This window comes from Eptatretus burgeri, chromosome 4, assembly GCF_056783735.1.
Source record: "Eptatretus burgeri isolate ZD-2024b chromosome 4, Ebu_testis_v1, whole genome shotgun sequence".
Lineage (NCBI taxonomy): Eukaryota > Metazoa > Chordata > Myxini > Myxiniformes > Myxinidae > Eptatretus > Eptatretus burgeri.
In genome coordinates this window covers 114,020,246-114,041,085 of record NC_140964.1, presented here as the reverse complement: position 1 = coordinate 114,041,085, position 20,840 = coordinate 114,020,246, and the positions used below count along the sequence as shown (strand labels likewise).

The following is a 20,840-nucleotide window of genomic DNA, read 5'->3' as shown; positions in this document are numbered from 1 at the left end:
GTCTTCTGGTCTCGTCCTGTCGCTGCTTCTGGTCTCGTCGCATGCCGGAGGAGCGTGCTGGAGCCCGACTCTGTCCTCCATACCCAGTGCTGCAGCGGCATTGAGTTGCGGATTCGAGTCCCGCCGACCCAGGACGTCGAAGACCGCACGAGGCGGGAAGGTCCGAGAAAGCTCTGGTTCTCAGCTCATCTGTCCTCGAGCTGGGAACCTTCAATAAAGACCTCGAGGTCCATCTCTCTTTTTGGGTGTGTGTGTGTGTGTGTGTGTGTGTGTGTGTGTGTGTGTGTGTGTGTGTGTGTGTGTGTGTGTGTGTGTGTGTGTGTGTGTGTCCTGTGGGTCTAGTCTATAAGTAGCAACTGGTTAAGTGCTTTTGCTGTACATTATTTGCATCCTTTATCGTCTGTTTGATTCTGCCCTTTATGTGTTCCTTCCCCACCTATTGTTAATAAATACTCCTGTTGTTGAATGTTTCAGCTCGTCTTTGTCCGTTCCTTCATTGGTTGAGCACGGTGCGTGTTGGGTGATTTAAAAAGGCCGTTACCGCCGTAGTTGTACATTTGGACCGACGGACCTCGGGTTACGCACGGTTCGAGCACACTCGCGGCTCGTTCCGCTCGAGCTCCGTCGAGGGTGTGGATTCCTCGGTAGCTCGCCACGTGGGTCTCCAGGTATTTTGAAGATTGGCAGATAACCCTGTTCCATGTGGCTGAATTGGTGACGATTCAAGGTCCTGGTTGGAACCTGTACCTTCGGAGTTATCCGAGGGTAACGATCTGGATTCCGGGTGTTCGGTGGAGCCGACTCTACTGCTCCACCAAGTACTCGTGCTCGCTGCCGATACCCGGCCCACAACACTATGGCAATATACAAACAATTATGCTTGTAGCCCAGTTAACCACAACGAAGAAGAGTACATGTGGCGGTGCTTGATAGCATCCATTATGGAGTCCTGCATGTAGTGTGGTGGCTCTCACTGATGTTTTATTGGCAAAAGTGTCCCCTCAAAAAAAAAAATAGTGATCACTGGTCTGGAGGGTTGGAATTGTTTAAAGGGTCAATTAGGATCGAAAGGGTGTAAGGGGGACTGTGGGGTCTTAGTTAGAAATGGGTCCACAGGTCTTTGGGTTCTAAATGGTCTGTGGCATTAGGGGCTTCAGGGTCTTCAATGGTGTTATGGTTCTCAGGGATTTAAGGGTTTGAAGGGATCTTGGGGGGTCTAAAATGGTCTTAAAGGCTATTGGGCATCTAAGAAGTCTTAGGGTTGAAACGGTCTTAAATGGTGTTATGGTTCCAAAGGGGCTTTGGGTTCTCAAAGCTCAAGAGTGGTTTAGGAATGCATAGAAGTCAAACAAACAGCAAAACTTATTACTGTACCGTATACTAATGGCAAAACGCCACTGTGCATCATTTACTCCCAACTGAAATAAGAAATGCAAACAAATACATCACGGTGTTTGGTCATAAGTAAAAAGTCAGTGAACAGCTCAGTATCTGGCGTGACCACCATTTGTGTTGACACACGTTTGGCAAGCGTGAGGCTTGAGGGATGTCATTCCAGATCTGCACCAATGCCTTGGCCCAACACGCAGGCTGGTTTTGAAGATTGAGGAATTGTCGTTCCACTTCATCCCACACATGTTCTGTGTGAGAAAGATCAGGTGAAACAGCTGCCCAGAGAAGTGGGGGAATGTGCTGTTGTGCGATGAAGTCGGTGACCACTTGTGTGACATGAGGGTGCACGTTATCCTGTTGAAGTGTGATGTGACGTCCATGGACCTGCAGGAACGGGAGGACACCAGGATGGAAAACTTCATAACGGTACGGAATACCTGTCAAATTGCCATTAATGACCTCAAACTTGGTTAGGTGATGTACGGTGATGCCTCCCTATACCATCACGCTTCCACCGCCAAACGACAAATGTTGCAAAACGCATGCCTCGGTAACGTTTCCCTTACCGTCGATAAACGTGACAACGGCCATCACTACTGTCAAGATGGAACCTCGACTCATCTGTAAAGAGGATAGCAGCCCACTCTTGTCTTCTGAACCTCAGATGTTGTTTACAACAAGCTTGGCATGCATGTCTTGTGTGGCAACAAAATAGGATGTACTGCTCGTTGTTGTGGTTGGAAGTTATGCTCGCGTATCCGATTCCTGATAGTTCTGGCACTGATTGGTCATGAACAAGGGATGATGTGCGCTATCAAACTTGCTGTCTGATGACTTCACATGTGGTCGCCCAGAATATGAACGGTCGCTGATGTTGCTAATTTGGTGATAACGTTGCCAGAGTGACTGTATGGTGTGCTGATGAACACCAAAACACCGAGCCACAACGTCTTGTGGCATTCCTGTCTCAAGCCTGCCGATAGCATGTTGACGTTTGTTTTCGGAATGGTGTGGTGTCACGTTTCGACGGCAATAGAAGTGTTTTTCACAGCTGGGATGGTTCACCAAATCGTGCTCCGTTGCCATTTGCTCAGTACCACGTTTCAGCACTGTCACGTGATTCAGCGCACGTGCATGGCAATTTGTGAGTGCGGTGGACAGTCTACACGTGAAAATTCACGAGTAAACTAGGGAGCATGTCAAGGCACATGTTGGCTGACCATTATATTGCTCAGGTACATTGTCAGTATCATTTTCTGTAATTTATGGTGCACAGGAACTTTTATGATTTCAATCATATGAACAATTTGGTGTCTGTCTGACGGCGACGTATTCGGTCGTAACTTATCCAATCTCAACCATACTCGACAGGAAGATTAAAGGTCATGCAATGGAGGTCGTAGCGACTTCATTCCCCTTTCCTGAGGGGGTTTTCTTCCTTGGATGAAATCTGTGTTGATGTGTCTAGATAGCTTATCGTGGCATTTTTCCAAGGCAATCTCTAATAACACCAATGATAATAGCATAATATTCTTGTTACAAAACAATATTAACACTGATAATATCCTCTCTTCCCAAGGGGTTTTTCCTCCTCCAACAAATGTCGTGTTGACGTGTATAAATAGTTTATTGTGGCGGTTTGTGGGGCACCCTGACTGCAACTAAAATATTGTAAACCATAAACACGTGGAGATTACATTCTTAACCAGTCGTTACTGCTGTTTAACACGAAATCGAAAGGAAACCCGACATTCTTGAGGCATCGTATGCTTATCGTGTCTTCCACAGATGAACGGACCCGAGCCTAGATCTACTGTCATTGATTATACCCCAAGGAGGACAATAACATGGCCCTGCCACTCCCGTAGGAAGCAGGGGTACGAGTGATGACAAATCCAGCTTCAACTGACAAACTTACAAGCTAACGGTGCAAGTTTTTAAAACGTTCATGTAATTCTCAGCCCATCAAAGTCTGTGCTGTGGTTTATGACCTATGGTTGTTTGTCCATGCTCTATCCTTTTAAATGATGAAGGTCAAGCTTGGAAGTTCTTAAAAGTCTTTGGTATGACTCAATTCGAACCACCAACCCAGCATACTCAGAGTAGACACTCTAACTATTACACCATCAAGACTTAAGGTATGTTATCAATAACTCTTACAGATGGGTTCAGTCCCCCTACCGTGATCGGTGCTATATGATTCATATGTATGGAGAGAGAATTGGGGTCCCTCCTCCACCATCAACCCTCTGGGCTATTAATTTTTTTTCTCGCCTCAAACCTCTCATGCATCCTCCACAAACAACCACTTTTCAATCAATTCCATCCAGTAGTTTATTATCTTAGACAGTTAGTGTGATTAAGGGTAATTTTGGGACAGACAGGACATTAAATTAAAAGACTGGTGTCGAGAGGGTCAAGGTTGCAGATCTAAGTTGTCCACTTGTTTCAGCTCTCCACCCTTTAGATATTAACGGGTGGAGAGCTGAAACAAGTGGACAAATTCAAGTGCAGTTCCTTGGTTCAACACTAAAGGAAGGGGGAGGTTGTGAAGCAGAAATCCAGGAGAGAGTGATGGCAGCATGGGCAAAATGGAAGGAGGTTAGTGGGGGTACCTAGCATTGTCTAGTGGGTACCCGGCATTGTCTTGTGGGTACCCGGCATTGTCTCGGTACCCGGCATTGTCTCGTGGGTACCCGGCGTTGTCTAGTGGGGGTACCCGACGTGTAGTGGGTACCCAGCGTTGTCTAGTGGGGGTACCCGACGTGTAGTGGGTACCCGGCGTTGTCTAGTGGGGGTACCCGACGTGTAGTGGGTACCCGGCGTTGTCTGATGCTGTTTTAACCATGTTGGCATTTTGAAGGAATCAATTTATCGTTTTTATCTCACGTGTTCGAAGAACAGAGAGCTATAGCGATACCCCCGGCGTGAGCGTGAAAATGTTAAAGTTTTTGGTGCAAGTTATTTCCTTTCTGATGTTTTTATCTACCACACTATTTTTTACTGATTACAATATACAAATACATATATTGCTTTAAAATTATTTGGATCAGACTTCACTGCAATGCTTTATAAAAAATATTATTAGACTAGTCTTTTAAAAACGATAAATGTATAAACAGGCGAGCATTGTGTGGCTTTGGCACCAACTCTCTGGTTGTTATTAATATAGAATAACATTGGTTGGTTGTCAAAAAGCCAGACAGGAAAACAAAAGGGGTTTTTGGAGAGTTTCATGAAGATGAGGGAAATGTACTTTAACTCGAAGGGCACTCGGTAAGCGCTCTTTACACCTTAAGGGGTTTTAACATGAAAAATACTATAACTTGTCCAATAATGATCACAGAAAGCTGTCAGATGTCCTGAAATAATATTGTTGTGGTTGACGAAATTCGCAAACCACCATTCAGGTCCCTTAGGTGAGATATCTCTGTAAGTATATGTGTAGTTAGGCCCAAACCCGTTGTTTAGAGGGAATAAATGTCATTCATTCGGGCTGTGACCCCTTTAGATAGCCGTTTTTCTTTTACTATCTTTATTTTGGACCAGCCGCCATTACTACCATTACTACCATTACTACCACCACCAACCACGTCTCAACAGCCATCACACAACAACCACCAGCCGCAACGCCGCTTCACAACAACAACGCCAACAGCCACGACCTTTACCGTCACAACTCGCTCTCGCAACTATAGCATCACCGTCATTCCTGCGCCGCTTGTGGGCACCGATACTGGACTCGTGCACGGCGCGCACCGAGCAGGGGTGCGAAAACACCAGCCTTTCCGAAGCAATCGGATCAAAAACGACTCACGCCCACTTCTGTTCCGTCCTATCAGTGAGCATGGGGCGATTTGGCCCCGCCTCCGGGTGCGTCGGAGTGTAATCGCAATATGCAGATTCATGGATCAAAAAGCATTCACGCCCACTTTTCTTCTGTCCAATGGGGAGCCAGCCGGAGGTAAAGGGTCGAAGGTGAAGGAGCGAAGCCACGGGGGCTATAAAGGGCCGCGTTCGCTTGCCAAAGGGTCAGTTCGGAGTTGAGTTGGGAAGAGCCAGTCAAGAGAGGAGTCGGAGAAGGCAGTTGGACGGAGCTGTGGAGAGTTGGAGAGGTGGCGGCGGCGAAGGCAGTCGAGGGGGTGCTCGTGTCAGAGTTGGGGAGCTGTGGAGAGGAGAGGCCGGCAACGCGACCGAGGTCGTGGTGGAGACGCTCGTCGCGGGACCCGAGCCAGGGAGATATCCGCCTTCCCCCGAGCATCAACAACCCCCTCCTGTTTCCCCCCGCGCTGAGATAGTGCGAGAAGGGGGCCCCGTTCCCACCCCATTCCAGACACTGTCCGCGAGGCCCGCGGAGTCGGGGCGCCACCGCCATTTTGCGGCTCGTCATCAGACGGGTAGGCCCGACGCGGTCTCGGCCCCAGGCCCGTCTGCCCCCATCATCCTTGAGGGTGGTCCTTTTCTTTTGCTTTGAGTATATGTGTTGTCGGCGCCGTCTGTGAAGTAAAACTGTATAAGTGTTGCCGTGTGCTCGGTAGTCGGTGGTATATCTGCATTGTGTTTTGCTTTTACATTTGCTTTTTGTGCATTATTGTGTGTTTCTTCTTCTTTTACATTTGCTTTTAGTGTATAATTGTATATGTGTGCTATCCGTGTGCCATCGCGAAATAAATGTGCTCTATGTTGAACTGCTTCTCCCGTTTCGCTTCGTCTTTTCTCTAATTGAATCTCCATCTTACTTCACGTAAAGGGTTGGTCGTGGGCTAAAACGCCCGATAATTAATCGAACCGTCCAGGCTGACGATAACACCGCTCGGTTATCCCGATAGTACGGAACGGGTCGCTTAAAGTGGCCCGTGTCCGAAGTCGACCTGCGGCGAGGTGCGATCGCCCGGTCTACCCTCCGTGTGGGTACTTAGGTAGGTCGAATTTGGCGAGCAACCCTATCCCACGCGGGGGGCCGATTGGCACGATCGTGGTGAGGCCGAAAGGCCCACCCGTGACTAGTTCCCGGCGTTAGTCCGAGAGGGTCACGACGGGATTGTCCGTCCGGTGGGCGACGTGCCGCGATTCGAGTTACGTGGCCGTTCGCACGCCGGCGGGCGCGAATCCGCAACAATGTCAAGATATCACTCTATGTAGAAGAAATCACATTGGCTTTATCCATGTCCTAGAATGTTATGATTTATGAACAAGAAGAATAAGGATACGTGGCACAAACTGACCACACACCCTTAAATCTTGTCCCCAAAAGCGCCGTCCGAGCGATTAATGACCTAAAGCAGAAAATTTGAGATAATTCACTTGAGCTACTCCACTGAAAGGTCCATCATGCTGTTTTGTTATCTGCATTTGTGTCTTCAATGAGTCGTATCACTTTTTTCTGGTCGCTCAACATGGTACCAATTTCCATCTCAGCTCATGGACTAAGGTACCATGTAAACCTGTACGAACCTGTTTCATGGTCGGGTTGTCCATTCTTTTATAATAGGAGGAAAAACTACGGGATAACCTTCTCGGGTCAGATTGTGGTGCTGTTGTGTCGTCCACCAGACGGCGGTCTCCTTGGGTTAACCTGAGGCGGTCCCTTCGGGTGAGTGCCTGGAATGTCCTATCCCTAAGAGAGGATGATCACCTGTCTCTGTTATCATCTGAGCTCAAGCGTTTGGACATCGGTATTACAGCTCTCTCTGAGATTCGTAGACCGCATTGCGGCGCGATAATGGTGGGTGGTTACACCTATATTGGTCTGGTCGCTCTGATGGTTACCATACCCAAGGAGTTGCTGTAGCTGTGTCCAATAAGCTGACTCCAATGATAATTGAGGTAACACCGGTCAACGAGCGTATTATGAAACGAAGGATTCGTCACTCCTTGGGTGTCATTTTCCTGGTCTCTGTTTATGTTCCGAATGAGGTGAGTGATCTCATCATGCAGGGCGTATTCTTGGGGATTTCATTGCATCGACTGACCCTGATAGGGATGGTTATGAGACGTGTGTCGGTCCCCATGGGTCTGGAACTGTAAAGCAGAATAGCACGAAATTCCTTGACTTTGCAAGAAGTCATGGACTTAGGGTGCCTGGTTCATGGTTTCAGCACCCACAGGCTCATCGCTGGACTTGGTATTCCATCGCTGGTGATGTGGAAAAGGAGATTGACCATGTCCTCGTTGACGGTCGTTGGAGGATGATCCAGAACTGCAGGGTCTACTGGAGTGCTCAGTTCCTCAATACTGACCACAGGCTTGTTGTAACAATTCTAAAGTTGCACCTTAAATCCAGGACAATGGTACCATCCCAGCCTCAGCTGGATGTTGGCAAGCTCAAGGATGAGAGGGTAGCTGAGGAGTTTGTGAACAGGCTGAGTGGAGATTTTTGGTGTCCTGCAACTTGGAGCGGAGCGTGGTGACCTGTTGACAGAGGAGTGCGAAATGAAGTCCCGCTGGACCGGTTACTGTAAACGGTTGTGCCAGACTGACCCACCAGCTGTTCAGTCGGACCTCAGGTGTGTAACTGTCCCTGACGTTAGCAGAACGAACCCACCGAACAATTAGTGGCTATTTCTTCGATTCTACTGTCGCAGAGGACCACATTGAAAGGTGCAGGTCATACTTTTCATCCTAATTCTTTCAAATTTCCAAACGTACAAAACTCCACCCTCGACCTGACTCCCCGTTTATTTTTTTCTTTCTTTTACTCTTCATAGCGAACGAAGTGAGCTTCATACTTAACGCATGCACGTGAGAGAATAGGAAACAACAACAACAACAACACAATCCCCCTGGCGATTTGGAATCCGTGTCGTCAGGTATGACTTTTTGCTTCCGGTTGTTGTTAAACGCTGTGCGGTGTATAAACACGATTGGGTTTTATTTCTATCTTGTGAATATTACTTAACGCGTGCACATGAGAGAATAGGAAACAGCAAAAACAACACAATACCCTGGCAATTGTGAATCCGTGTCGTTGGCAATGACCCTTTTGCTTCCTTTTTTTTTGTTTCTGGTTTTTTTTTTTTGTTTCCGGTTTTTTGTCATGGGGAACGATGCATGCCGGGAGATAAAAGCATTGTCGGAAACATGAAAGACCCAAATAATATCAGACATGGTGTATATTTCCTCCACTGATTTTAATAAAGATATCTCCCGCATCATCAAAAAATAATTTTTAATTGTGATTTACGTTATTTGATCGCTGATCCCGAATCCAGGCCGAAGTAACCGGAAATTGCGTAAACAGTTGTGAACAAGTTATAGGTAAAGTCAGAAGCGAATGTAAGAAGAATTCTACGTTCGCTTCTCGGCTTTGCCTATTCCATATTATCGTAGTTTGGAGAAGTTGACGCAAGAGGATGAATTAAAACTGAAAACGACGGCCCACAGCATTGTTCCCATGGAGATCGCCATGTTGTTAAGCGGTGACGAGCGATCCGTTCCGTTGGAAGGCTTGCTTGAGCGCTTTGCATCAGGCGAGCCGCTTGGCGAGCGGTATGCAAGCTGCTTGGTAACGGAACACACCAAAAAGTAACTTTGGGAGCAAGTGTCATTTCTGTGAGGAAACATTTTAATAACGATGCCAATGAAATATCCATACAACGGTTCGTTAATACGGAGATTTCCATCATTTTAAATCGTTTCAGAAACAGATTGTGAGATTCCACAAATAATTCGGTTTCACCAAGAAATTACTTTCTTGTTACAAATAATGTTTTTCATCGTTTCGAAGGGTTTTTACCAACGATTAACAACACCTTTCACGGAAAACTTTTACGTTTGTAAAAACAGTTTGGACGAATAGCAAGGGATTCGTTACTTATACACCGCTCACGACTGCGGAACTGAGCGACATTTTGTCATTGATTTTATTACGGTGTATTATTCAGCTCGACGTGTAATATTACCTTTTGCTTTTTCGTCAACGAAAAACATATTTTGCAAATAATGAGTGACGTGGTGGTTATTTAAAATGACGTCATGTAAACGGAAGGAAGATGCATAAATATGATTAAGAGTCGAGGAAGCAAGAGGATAATGGATATAACGTATGTACCGGTTTGAATCTAATTTTTTTTTGCTTAAAGAGGAAGCAGAATCTACAGTCTGGGCGGGAGTTTTGAACAATGTGTTTCCGGTATGTTTAAGGATTATTTTGTTCGCTCCTCTTCCCGCTGTTGTAACCGCTTCGGTGGCGGTTTGTAACCTCGATCTGAGCGTAATTTGTATCATCGTTTTTTCGTTTGAGACCGTTGTCGTGATCGTGAGTTTGGGAATTGTTGTTGAGAGAACCGAACGTGTGTGTTGTTTGAGAGACGTTCTGTATCTGCTGTACAGAGACAGTTTATTCTGAGGATTTGAACAATCGGCGTGTAATTGTGGAGCCGACTGGAAACAAAAGGTTGTGAGGTAACAATACGTGTTACATAGGACGTGTGTAGTTAATATTAGTAAATACCATCCATCTCTTCACTGACGGGGGATATTGGGGAGGGGAGGGAGAGAGGGGGATATTGGGGAGGGGAGGGAGAGAGGGGGATATTGGGGAGGGGAGGGAGAGAGGGGGATATTGGGGAGGGGAGGGAGAGAGGGGGATATTGGGGAGGGGAGGGAGAGAGGGGGATATTGGGGAGGGGAGGGAGAGAGGGGGATATTGGGGAGGGGAGGGAGAGAGGGGGATATTGGGGAGGGAGGGAGAGAGGGGATATTGGGGAGGAAGAGAGGAGGGAGGGGGATATTGGGGAGGAAGAGAGGAGGGAGGGGGAAGAGAGGAGAGAAGGGGGATATTGGGGAGGGAGAGAGGGGGATATTGGGGAGGGAGAGAGGGGGATATTGGGGAGGGAGAGAGAGGAGGATATTGGGGAGGGAGAGAGGGGGATATTGGGTGGGAGAGAGGAGGATATTGGGGAGGGGAAGAGAGGAGGGAGGGGGATATTGGGGAGGGAGAGAGGAGGATATTGGGGAGGGGAAGAGAGGAGGGAGGGGGATATTGGGGAGGAAGAGAGGAGGGAGGGGGAAGAGAGGAGAGAAGGGGAGGGGGCAGGGGAGGGGGAGGGGCGGGGAGGAAGAGAGGGGCAGGGAGGAAGAGAGGGGCATGGAGGGAGACAGGGGCAGGGGAGGGAGAGAGGGGCATGGAGGGAGAGAGGGGGGAGGGAGAGAGGGGCATGGAGGGAGAGAGGGGAGGAGAGGGGGAGGGTGGGAGAGAGAGGGGGAGGGGAGGGAGAGAGAGAGAGGATGGAGGGGAAGAAGAGGGAGGGAGAGAGGGGTAGGGGAGGGAGGGGGAGGAGAGAAGAAGAAGAAGAAGAGGAGGGAGAGGGAGGGAGGGAGGGAGAGAGGGGACTGAGAAAAGAAGAAGAGGAGGAGGAGGGGAGGGTGGGAGAGAGGACTGAGAGAAGAGGAGGAGGGGGAGGAGAGAAGAAGAGGAGGAGGAGGAAGAAGAAGAAGAAGAAAGGGAGAGGGAGGAGAGGAGAGGAGAGAAGAGAGAGAAAAGAGAGAGAGGAGAGGGAAGCTAAGGGGGTGGGGGGTAAAGCTCTGCCTCACCAAACATTGCAAAACCGTGGGAGGGAGGGATGCAAGGAGGGGATGAGAGAGAAAAAGATTGTCTCTCTCAGACAATATGGATGAAAAATAAAAAGGAGAGAAAGGTAGAGGTGGGATTAGTAAATAGAATGATATGTTGTGTTTAATGCACACGCACACGTCAGAACAGCTGTACACACAACAACACAACAGAGTTTGTGAAGTAATCTGCTGCCACATCTGCAAAAACTTTGATATCCCAGTTCCAGAAAATTTGTGGGAACATGAACCAAAAGTAATCACTGAAAATATGGACGTACGTACCGCTCACGTACGAACTAATGATCCCATCGTGCATGAACATCGAAAACAAAGCGTTGCGACCAGATATCATACTTGGATACAAAAAAGAGAAGAAGGCATTGCTGATTGAGGTGTTAATTAATACCAGTGATTTTAGACTAAATGATGCAGAAATCAAGACCTCAAGAATGAAGTGAAATGATCCTGGAAGCTGAAGAATGCCAAAGTTGTACCAGTGATAGTTGTACTATGGGAATGATGGTGGTGGTCGTATGGCAGCTTAGCTGCCGGGGTAGCTATCATTTCTTGAAGCTATCATTTCATGTTGACACCCTGTGGGAGCCACGAGCTTTCAAGCTCATGCAACCTCCGAGAGGTATGCGGCGGGCTCTCCGTCACACCACGTCAGAGAGGGCTGTCTTGTCCAAATCCCTAATTGTTTTTCTCTTTCTGTCAAGCGAATGTAGGCCCCTAAATAGCTCGTTCAGTTGATTGTATAATGTGACCCGTTCGGTGGGCACGAGTGTCATGTTGAGGTAAGGGGAATTGAGATCATTGGCCATGTACAAATACTGTTTCTTGTCATTCATTCATAATACGTACACATCCAATATGTAAAGGTCATTCTAACCACCGACTGATTCACTGATTGACTGACTCATGAATCTTTTGTGAAGGATTTTTAAAATGCTCATCTCTGCATTCAGCCAAGTTGGACGTTTTTATGGTGATGGTGTTTTGTACATGTTGCTTTTATTTGTTTACCTTTTTTCCTTATACAATTGAAGTTCCGCATTTCGAGTCTGGGCATCCCTGTGAAGGGGTTGTTGTTGTATTTTCTGTATTCTCTCCAGAGCCCTGTTTTTACATTCAGATCAAAGATTTGACTCGTGAAAGTGAGTGGCATGAATGCAGTTCTTCGAGCTTTTTACGTGTGTTCGTGGCAGCCGAGCTGAATTAGTGCACTGTGCTTGGGCCTGACTTCGCGCTTGCTCTATGGAAACCTTCAGCCATGGTGAGCCAAGCACTAAACACGTGAGGTCTTCGAATGATTATTCTCTTGTGTGGCAGTATATCACGACATTTGTGTACACTGCATGTCTTTTTCAATTTATTTGAGGTATGTTTTTGAGTGTATTGACATCATGAAGTAATAGCCAAGCGGTGAGCACATTGAACTGATATCCAGTGGTCGGCAAAAAACATTTGGTGATTTGGTTTCGAAAATGTTTGTTAACTAATCCTGTCTTGCTTTCGGAGAATTACCGCATTGCTGTTGGATTGTTGGTAAAATCCCAGCTGGCTCACTAACGACCTCCATTGAGGGAGTTTTTCACTGTCCCATTTGATCTGGTCAACGTCTGATTTCAGGCCAAACAATTTGGTTTACTCTTGATGCCTTCAGGGCAATTTGGGATGGCCACAAGTGCTACTTTTGAAAAGTCAGTGCTGCCCAAAATACTCCCAAACCAAGTTGGTGTTTAGGTTGAGTTGAGGTTGTTGTGCACTTGCAGTATTGAAGTACCGTTGGTGGTTAAGTTTGACCTGGACTAATCTACATACATTAACCTTGTCTTGTTCAGGTCAAATATGACCTTGTCTTGGTTTGGTGCATGAGTAAGTAGTAGTTGTGAATGGTTCATCATAATTTCCAGTTTTCTTGTATATCGGTCGTTCTCGTAAATATCTTTATCCTTGCGCAATAAAAAAATTTAAAAAAACGTACACAGGGACATTGCAATCTGCTCCTGTCTGTCTCTCTCTGTCCGTCCGTCACGCTGTCTCGGTCTAAACAGTTATGCCGAAATTCACCAAACTTGTTAGTTGTGATCACCACGTGGCAAGAAGGAGCGAAGGCACGCTAATTTTTGGCCCTGCCGCTTGGGGTTCCAAGGCAGGCTCAAAAGGTGGAATATATAAAAATGCAATTGGTCACATTTTACAACTTTTTATTTATTTATTTTCAATGAAACTTTGTATATATGCGATCGACATTGGGGGACGCGTGAAATATGTCACGATGTTTTGTATTTTATCCCCAGTTCATGCCTTGGGTCAAGGGATCAAAACGGAATTTTTTCCTCATTATTTATTTTTTAAATCTCAAAATTCAATATTGGGTCATTCCTGGTTGAACCTTTTGCCATCTCTCAACTTTGCTTTAGGTGGGAAGAGTGGGGATATGCGATTGTGAGCCATAGAATTCACTCTCGTTGATATTTAGAATCTATTGTGCTGTTTACCTCTGCCAAAGAAGATGGACGGAGGTTGTTTTCTCTCCTGTATGTCTGTCTGTCTGTCTGTCTGAGCCGGATAACTCAAAAAATTATGGACGGATTTGGATGAAACTTGGTGGAAACTTGTGGCCATCCTGTCCACCAAAGTTTTGTTGGGTGTATGACGAGGTCAAATTGATTAGATTTTGGGGAAGATCCAGATCTATTTGGATGCGATCATTTTTTTAAGTGATTCTTCACCATTTTGAGCGATGGGGCCAAAACAATATATAGCATGGTATATCAAAAAGTTTTGGATGAGTTATGACAAAACTTCGTGGATGAGTTGTGTCGGTGACAAGAACAAGGTGATATGATTTTGGTCAAAGTCCGTATGCAGATCCGACCGATCAGTGGGATACAAAATGTAAACTGTTCAGTGTGGTGGAAGTATGTGCTCTATCAAGTGCTGTTGTTTATTTTTTGTTTGTTAACCTCCGCCATCTTCGAAGATGGATGGAGGTTACTGTTTTCACCCCTGTTTGTTTGTTTGTTTGTGAACAGTATTACGGAAAAACTCCTCGACGGATTTCGACGAAACTTGGTGGGGGTGGGGGGGTAGGTATGGTCCAACGATCATGCCATTAAATTTTGGACTTGGTCCCTCCCCCCCAAAAAAAGAAAAATTGTTGGAGAAAAATTTTTTTTTGCAGTTCTACATGTTTTAAGTGATTTCCAACCCCCCCAAAAAATTTTTCCCTCCCCCCCCCAAAAAAAAATTGAGAATTTTTTTTTTGCATTTCTACATGCTTAGTGATTTCCAACCCCCCCAAAAAATTTAGAGAAAAAAACTTTTTTTTTGCATTTCTACATATTTTAAGTGATTTCCAACCCCCCCAAAAAAACTTGTTTGAGAAAATTTTTTTTTTTGCATTTTTACATTTTTTTTTTTCATGATTTCCAACCCCCCCCCAAAAAAGGGGATTTTTTGCATATCTACATGTTTTAAGTGATTTCCAACCCCCCGCCCCCAAAAAAATTGTTCGAGAAAAAAAAATTTTGCAACTTTTTTCAACAAAATTTCGATTTTTTTTTTTTTTTTTTTTTGCATTTTTACATGTTTTAAGTGATTTCCAACCCCCCCCCCTCCCCACCCAAAAAAAATGTTGGAGAAAAGAACTATAACTCTGTCAGCACTGTTGACATCATATTTAATGAATAAGATATAAGGTTCATTTGAGTGACCCAGCAGTATTGGCGGCGGAGGTTTTGCACTCTCCCGAGTGCTCCCCCTCTAGTTTTGTTTTGTACCCATTGCGTAAGTATGTGGAAGAGCTACTACACTGGACAGATCAGGATGTAACGGACAAAAACAGGTCGCAAAATACACATGGATGGGGTGGACAAGATGGATACAGAAGGAAACTCCGAGAAACGTGTGGGGAGGGGGGGGGTGGAGCACAGAAAGGAGGCAGTGGAATATGAGGACCACTGATCTGTCTGTGATGGTGATGTGATATATATTTTGTTTATTTTTATATGTGTTTATTTGTCCGTCTTTTCAAAAGGAGGATTTGACTGGTTTTGAAGGGCAATCTTTTAACATGACTTCACTACGTTATATTTTTGAGGACAAAAAAAACAAAGTCAAACCATTTTCCATGAAAGTGTAATTGCATATCTTCCATTGGAATTGTAGAGAATCACTTACAACCTGAACCTCAAGGGTGGTGTACAGAAGGGTTTTCTATTGTTATTTTTAAACAATAAATACAAGGGAAAGGGAGGTGAATTTTGCTGCACATGATGTGCAGCATGCGCAAAGTAAAACAAGTGCAGATTTACATAAAGTATCAGCACACCTGACATGAGGCTGATGCTTCAGACTAAAGCGCACTCATGAAGTTGTAACATTCAAAATGAAACGTCCCATAAGATAAAAAAAAAATAGGATCACATTTGTACATGTAGCATTTTAAAATAACCCTTCTTGCTACCAAACATGAAATGTTCCAGTCTCCTTGAATATTTTGAATAAAATAACTCTAACCCCTCATTTTTGATGGCCTTTTATACTTGTCTCTTTTTATAAAACACTGTGTATTTATCTGTCCCCCCTTCTTGAGGACGATTTGAGTCGGGCTGTAAAGGCCAGTCTTTTAACACGACTGTGTTTACTTAGGTCAGAAGACCCGGATGACCCAGCTGACTATTAAGACCCCTTTTACTGTTTAGGCACCTTTCGACCTTTTATACCCTTCAGACAGCTTCGACTCTTGACCACTGAGACCTTTAGACCAATTGAACCTTTGCAAACATCTGTAGTCTTCTTGCAAAACAGACTATACCTTTTTTTTCTGCAAGTTATGTGCAAACTCGACCCACCTAGGGCATGGGTACCCTGCTAGTGGACTCAGATTCAGCTTCAGTGCTGGAGATTCCAATGATCTTGAAGGCCTTTGTTTCCATGGCATCATGCTGAGCAACATGTGAGGCAAGGGAGCCAGCTCAAAGGGGAGAGCAGAACTCCATCAAGCTGTGTATGAAGGCCTTGTAGGTGGAGTGGATTTCAGGTGTGCCAACTTTGTACGATGGAGGATGCCCAGGCTGACTTTGGAGGCCAACTTTGAAATGTAGTATGCTCAAGAAAGATTGTGGCTGAAAGTGAGACCCAGGAGTTTGAATGAACTTCGTCAATAGGGTTGTTCAGAAAGTTGCTAAAGCTTGCCAGATGGCTCTTTCTGAGAGAAATAGTGATTGTGAGATTTGTCAGGATTGAAAGACTTATTCCAAGTGTTTGGCCAGCTTGTGATATTTTTTTTTCTCAATGTCTGAAGAGAGGGAAGAGGCTGCAGCCTGCCTGACTGAAGGATGAGGGATGTCACAGCAGAGGGTGGAGTTGTCAGAAAATAGATAAAGGATTTTCTGGAGTCAGAGAGATCATTGATGATGATCAGGAATAGGACTGTGCCCAGAACACTTCCTTGGGGCATCCCAGCCTTGACCGCGAGTGGAGATAAAGGATTCGTTGAGTGCTACACGTTGGCTATGAGACTGGAGGAAATTGGTTTGCCATGTGTGGAGTTGGCCTTCGATGCCATATTCAGAGAGTTTGGAGAGTAAGGCAGGATGCCAGACTGTATGAAAAGCTCAATATATGTCCAGAGAGATAGCCCTGATCTCACGTCTGACATTGAGGGCCTCCATCCATTGTTGGGCGAGTCGAAGCAGCATCACCAATGTGGAGTGACTTCATCTTAAACCCCGAGGGTGTTTGAGAAAAGGAAGGATATCATATTGATTGCATTGATGGATTCCATGACCTTGCTGATAATTGAAAGTAAGCTGATAGGTCTGTAGTTTAGGGGATCAGTTTTTGCACCTTTTTACCTTCGCAAACTTTGTTGTGAAGGTTATGTTTTGATCGCTGTGTATTTATTTATTTATTTGTGAATATGTGTGTTTGTTTGTTTGTTATTCGCATAACTCCAAAAGTATTGAACTGAATCGCAGCAAATTTGGTGGGATGATTGGTTATTATCCGAGGACCATTTGATTCGATTTTGGGAGCGATCGGGTCAAAGGTCAAGGTCATGAAAAGGTCAAAATCGTCTTTTTACCATAGCGCGGTCAATTTGTATCCAATTTGCATGCAACTAATGCCAAAATGTTCAGAATTCAATGCCCCATCTTGTGATATGTGACATGACACAATGACGTAATAACCCTTATTAGTGGTTGGGAGTTAAAGGTCAGCGTGGGGGGGGGGGGGTCACGACATTGCAAAATGTGCGGTTTTTGTCATAACACGGTCAATTCTTAACCGATTTGCATGAAACCAACACCAAAATGTTGACTGTTCTGTTCCCCACACTCTAATACCAATTACAAAATTAAGAGTACAAAGGTCGAGGTCATGAAAAGGTCAAAATCATCATTTTGCCATAGTGCGGTCGATTTTTATCCAATTTGCATGCAACCAATGCCAAAATGTTGTGAATTCAATGCCCAATCTTGTGATATACGATATGACACAGGAAATTTAATGTTTTTAAGCCATCATAATACATATGAGATGGCAGATGTGGTATGGGATTAAATACCCTCACAATCAACGGTTTCTGGGGGGGGGGCAAAATGTAGCGTTGGCGAAGGTGTGCGCTCTACTGAGTGCCCGTTCTAGTTTATGGAGTGCAATAATGTTGGTGGACTAACAAGCAGATGGAAGATGAGCTAGTGTAAATGATAGAGTGAAGGGGTCAGAGAGAGAATGTGCAAGTGCAGCAGAACAGGTTTTTAATACATGTTAACTGTTGCCCGAGCAGTCCAGTTGCAGGATCATAGTTTAGGCTTGAAAGAACCTTCTCCACCTTCTCAGGTGTCGTGGAATTGTAATTCAAACTGGATTGAAAATTAATTGTAAGTTGTGAATGTACAATAATTGAAACTCGAGTGAAGTCGATGGTGCGCCACCGCAAATCCCCACGCTTCCCACCTAAAGCAATGTTGAAAGATGGGGAAAAAGGTCCACATCAATGACCCAATATCACATTTAGAGATAAAAATTATTTTCTCATTTTGACCTGTGTGACCCCAAGTCCCCACCCCTTTGGCCTTGAGCCCAGGGTCAAATCCACCCCCCCCAAAAAAAGTATTTTACCTTTTAACCCCACCTGAGGGGGTGTAGTCCTAAAATGATACTGCTCTTACACCTTTGTGCAATGTGGTGATCATAACTATCAATTTTGGTGAAATTTTGGCCCAACCGTTTTGAGGAGATAGCGTGACAGGCGGACGGACATACGGAGATGATTACATCTCCAGGTTTTTTTATTTTTATTTTTTCAAAAAGCGTGGGGATAAGTATTTAATTTTTTTATGCACTTCCCGTAAATTTTGAATGCAGCATGTTTTGTTGTTTTTATTTAATTCCTATTATTATGATGGTTATTTTATAATTGTCGGCCTGTTAATACATGTGGCAATGACCATATTTTGTTTAAATTCTTAACATAATATTGTGATCAGTGTTTCAAGGAACATGATGTGTGCATGAGCATCTCTTTCATTCCTCGCAGGCTGGTGACAATGCATTATCCATCATCGATGATGACGATTTTGATGACGAGGTGAAGTGTCTCCTTTTGATTGGTTTCAAACATGACAAACTTCTGATTTCGTACGTCAATTTGAGATGCAAACATAGCTGCGATATAGTGTACAGTACTGTCAGACCCTGCTGTTTACAGACCCCGCATATTCGCTGTTGATTAAATGTGACCTGCTTCTGCATTCGCAGCTCTGTGCATCACGTATTCGTGGTTTGTTTTTTGTTGTTTTTTTTCGCACTTTCACTTTTTTGGGTTTTTTTGCGGACATATTAGCAGTTTTTCACGGGATTTTTAAAATATTTTTCCCGTTGAAACTGTCCCGACATTGACATTTGATAAGTAATGACCTAATGTATCAGTCAAAAAAAAAGCAGTCAGACAGACAAACAGAAGACACTAAATTGCGTATAGTTCGTTGTACCTTTTATAAAAACAGTGTTCTATAGTTATGGTACATTCCAATTCTGAATTGTAGTCTGCACCTGTTTGTCCTTCATACAATGGTGTTCTTTGTGGGAGCTTTTCTCTGTGGTTCACATTGATCCCATCCACCTTTTTAATGAATATTTTCTGTTTCTCTCAGGAGTTTATGTCAGCTGTCCTGGACGCGGAGAGCGACGTCACAGAGCGTTCCATAGTCTCTACCCCCTCTGCAGCTACCAGGGTGTCAGATGGCAACGCCTTACCATCCCCAGCACTTGCACTACAAGCAACCAGCACACTCGTCCAACCAGTTTTCACACTACCAGCCAAGGAGAGTTCCACAACTGCTGTTAACTTTTCCGTGCAGCTTGGCATGGATGATGACTTTCCTGAACTTGATGATGATTTGCATTTTTCACTTGATGCTGACCTTGATTTTGGCATTAGCAAAAAAAGGAAAACATTGAGAACCACAGAGGAGAAGGGTTCTGGATTGCTGGGAACAAATTCCTTGCTCAATGCTTTGGGTTCTTCTTCAGTGTTTCATCAAAATGTAGCCAGGACTGAGAGCAAAAATGAAACGAGAAACGTCTCGTTGGCAGTGTCATCCTGCCAGAGAATGCCTAAACCAGCAGCGAGCTGTCCTGCTGCTCTTCAAAAGTTGTTGGGACTTGCTAATGGCACGTCGACCGTCCGACCTTCTCAACCCTCTTCGGAATCACGATGCAGGCCACAGTTTTCCGTTTCTGCCCAGAGTACACCGAGCTTGGGAAGTCGTAAACCTATTTTTCGTCCCCTTTCCATGGCACAACTTCGATCAACTTCACCACCACATCGAAATGGACTACATCCACCTTCTGGCAGTCATTTAGTCGGATCACTTTTTTCTGGACTTTCACCACAGCCCTCCCTGGCATTGCCACAGCAAAATCGACCACTCTTGGCAATGCCAAGCCCAACAGTGCCACCGGATCCCTCCGTTCCCCTTCAAGCTCGTGTGATTACGAACAGGCTAGCACAGCTTGTGTCTGCATCAAACCGTCTCACTCCCCTCCCTCACTGCGCCAAAGCGAGCCCCAGCTGTGCTAAACGGCGTTTTCCTGGTCCGGCAGGTCTCCTCCCGCAACATGTAGGTTTTGCTCTTATCTTGTATCGATGAAGTAAATGGCCAGGATTGTTTTTATCTTGTATTGTAAACTGTGGATATTCAAGAACTAGTTATGGGATGGAATGGAATTTGATGGCACAGAGTGAATAGAGATGATGATGACTGCCACAATCCTGTGACAGTTGATATTGCATCATCGTCCACCGTAATGCCTGAGCATAAATCAGCATAGCAAAGTGTACTTTTGATTTGGCTGAATTAAATAAAATGAGTTGGAAGTACATTTGGTTACCACAAGCAGAATTTTAGAACATTATCAGTCATGCCCCTGGGAAGTTTGGTCACTATGTGTGGAGTGATTATAGACGAGGGAATTGACACAAATATTTCACATTTTGTTGTGTTACAGCCTGAATTTAAAATTAAATACATTTATTTTGTCACTGATCGACACAAAATACCCCATAATGACAAAGTGAAAACTTGTTTTTGAAAATTTTTACAAATACAGAAAAAAAATTATGTAAGTATTCATCCCCCTGAGTGAATACTTCGTAGAAGCGCCTTTGGCAGCGACTGCAGCTTCGACTCTTCTTGGTGTGTCTGTATCAGCTTTGCGCATCTGGATTTGGGGATTCTCTCCCATTCTTCCTTGCAGATTTGCTCAAGCTCTGTTAAGTTGAATGGGGAGTGTCAGGGAACAGCAATCTTCAAGTCTTTCCACAGATTCTCAATGGGATTCAAGTCTGGGCTTAGGCTGGGCCACTCGAGGAC

General features: G+C 44.9%; 1 protein-coding gene across 10 annotated transcripts in view; it reads left to right on the top strand.

Annotated features, from left to right (window-relative positions):
• Positions 1 to 6,499: 6,499 nt before the first annotated feature.
• The window catches only part of HROB (homologous recombination factor with OB-fold), a 40,327-nt gene continuing 25,986 nt past the window's right edge, over positions 6,500 to 20,840 (top strand). The window contains exons 1-4 of one of the 10 annotated variants that reach the window (XM_085879789.1): positions 6,500 to 8,201; positions 12,083 to 12,223; positions 18,503 to 18,553; positions 19,119 to 20,087. In XM_085879789.1, coding sequence (XP_085735915.1) covers positions 12,221 to 12,223; positions 18,503 to 18,553; positions 19,119 to 20,087 — 1,023 coding nt within the window. In that variant the 5' untranslated portion in view covers positions 6,500 to 8,201; positions 12,083 to 12,220. Of the gene's footprint in view, positions 8,202 to 9,236; positions 9,796 to 10,877; positions 12,224 to 18,502; positions 18,554 to 19,118; positions 20,088 to 20,840 lie in introns of those variants that run through there. The other 9 variants (XM_085879799.1, XM_085879790.1, XM_085879794.1 and 6 more) reach the window with 9 other exon arrangements.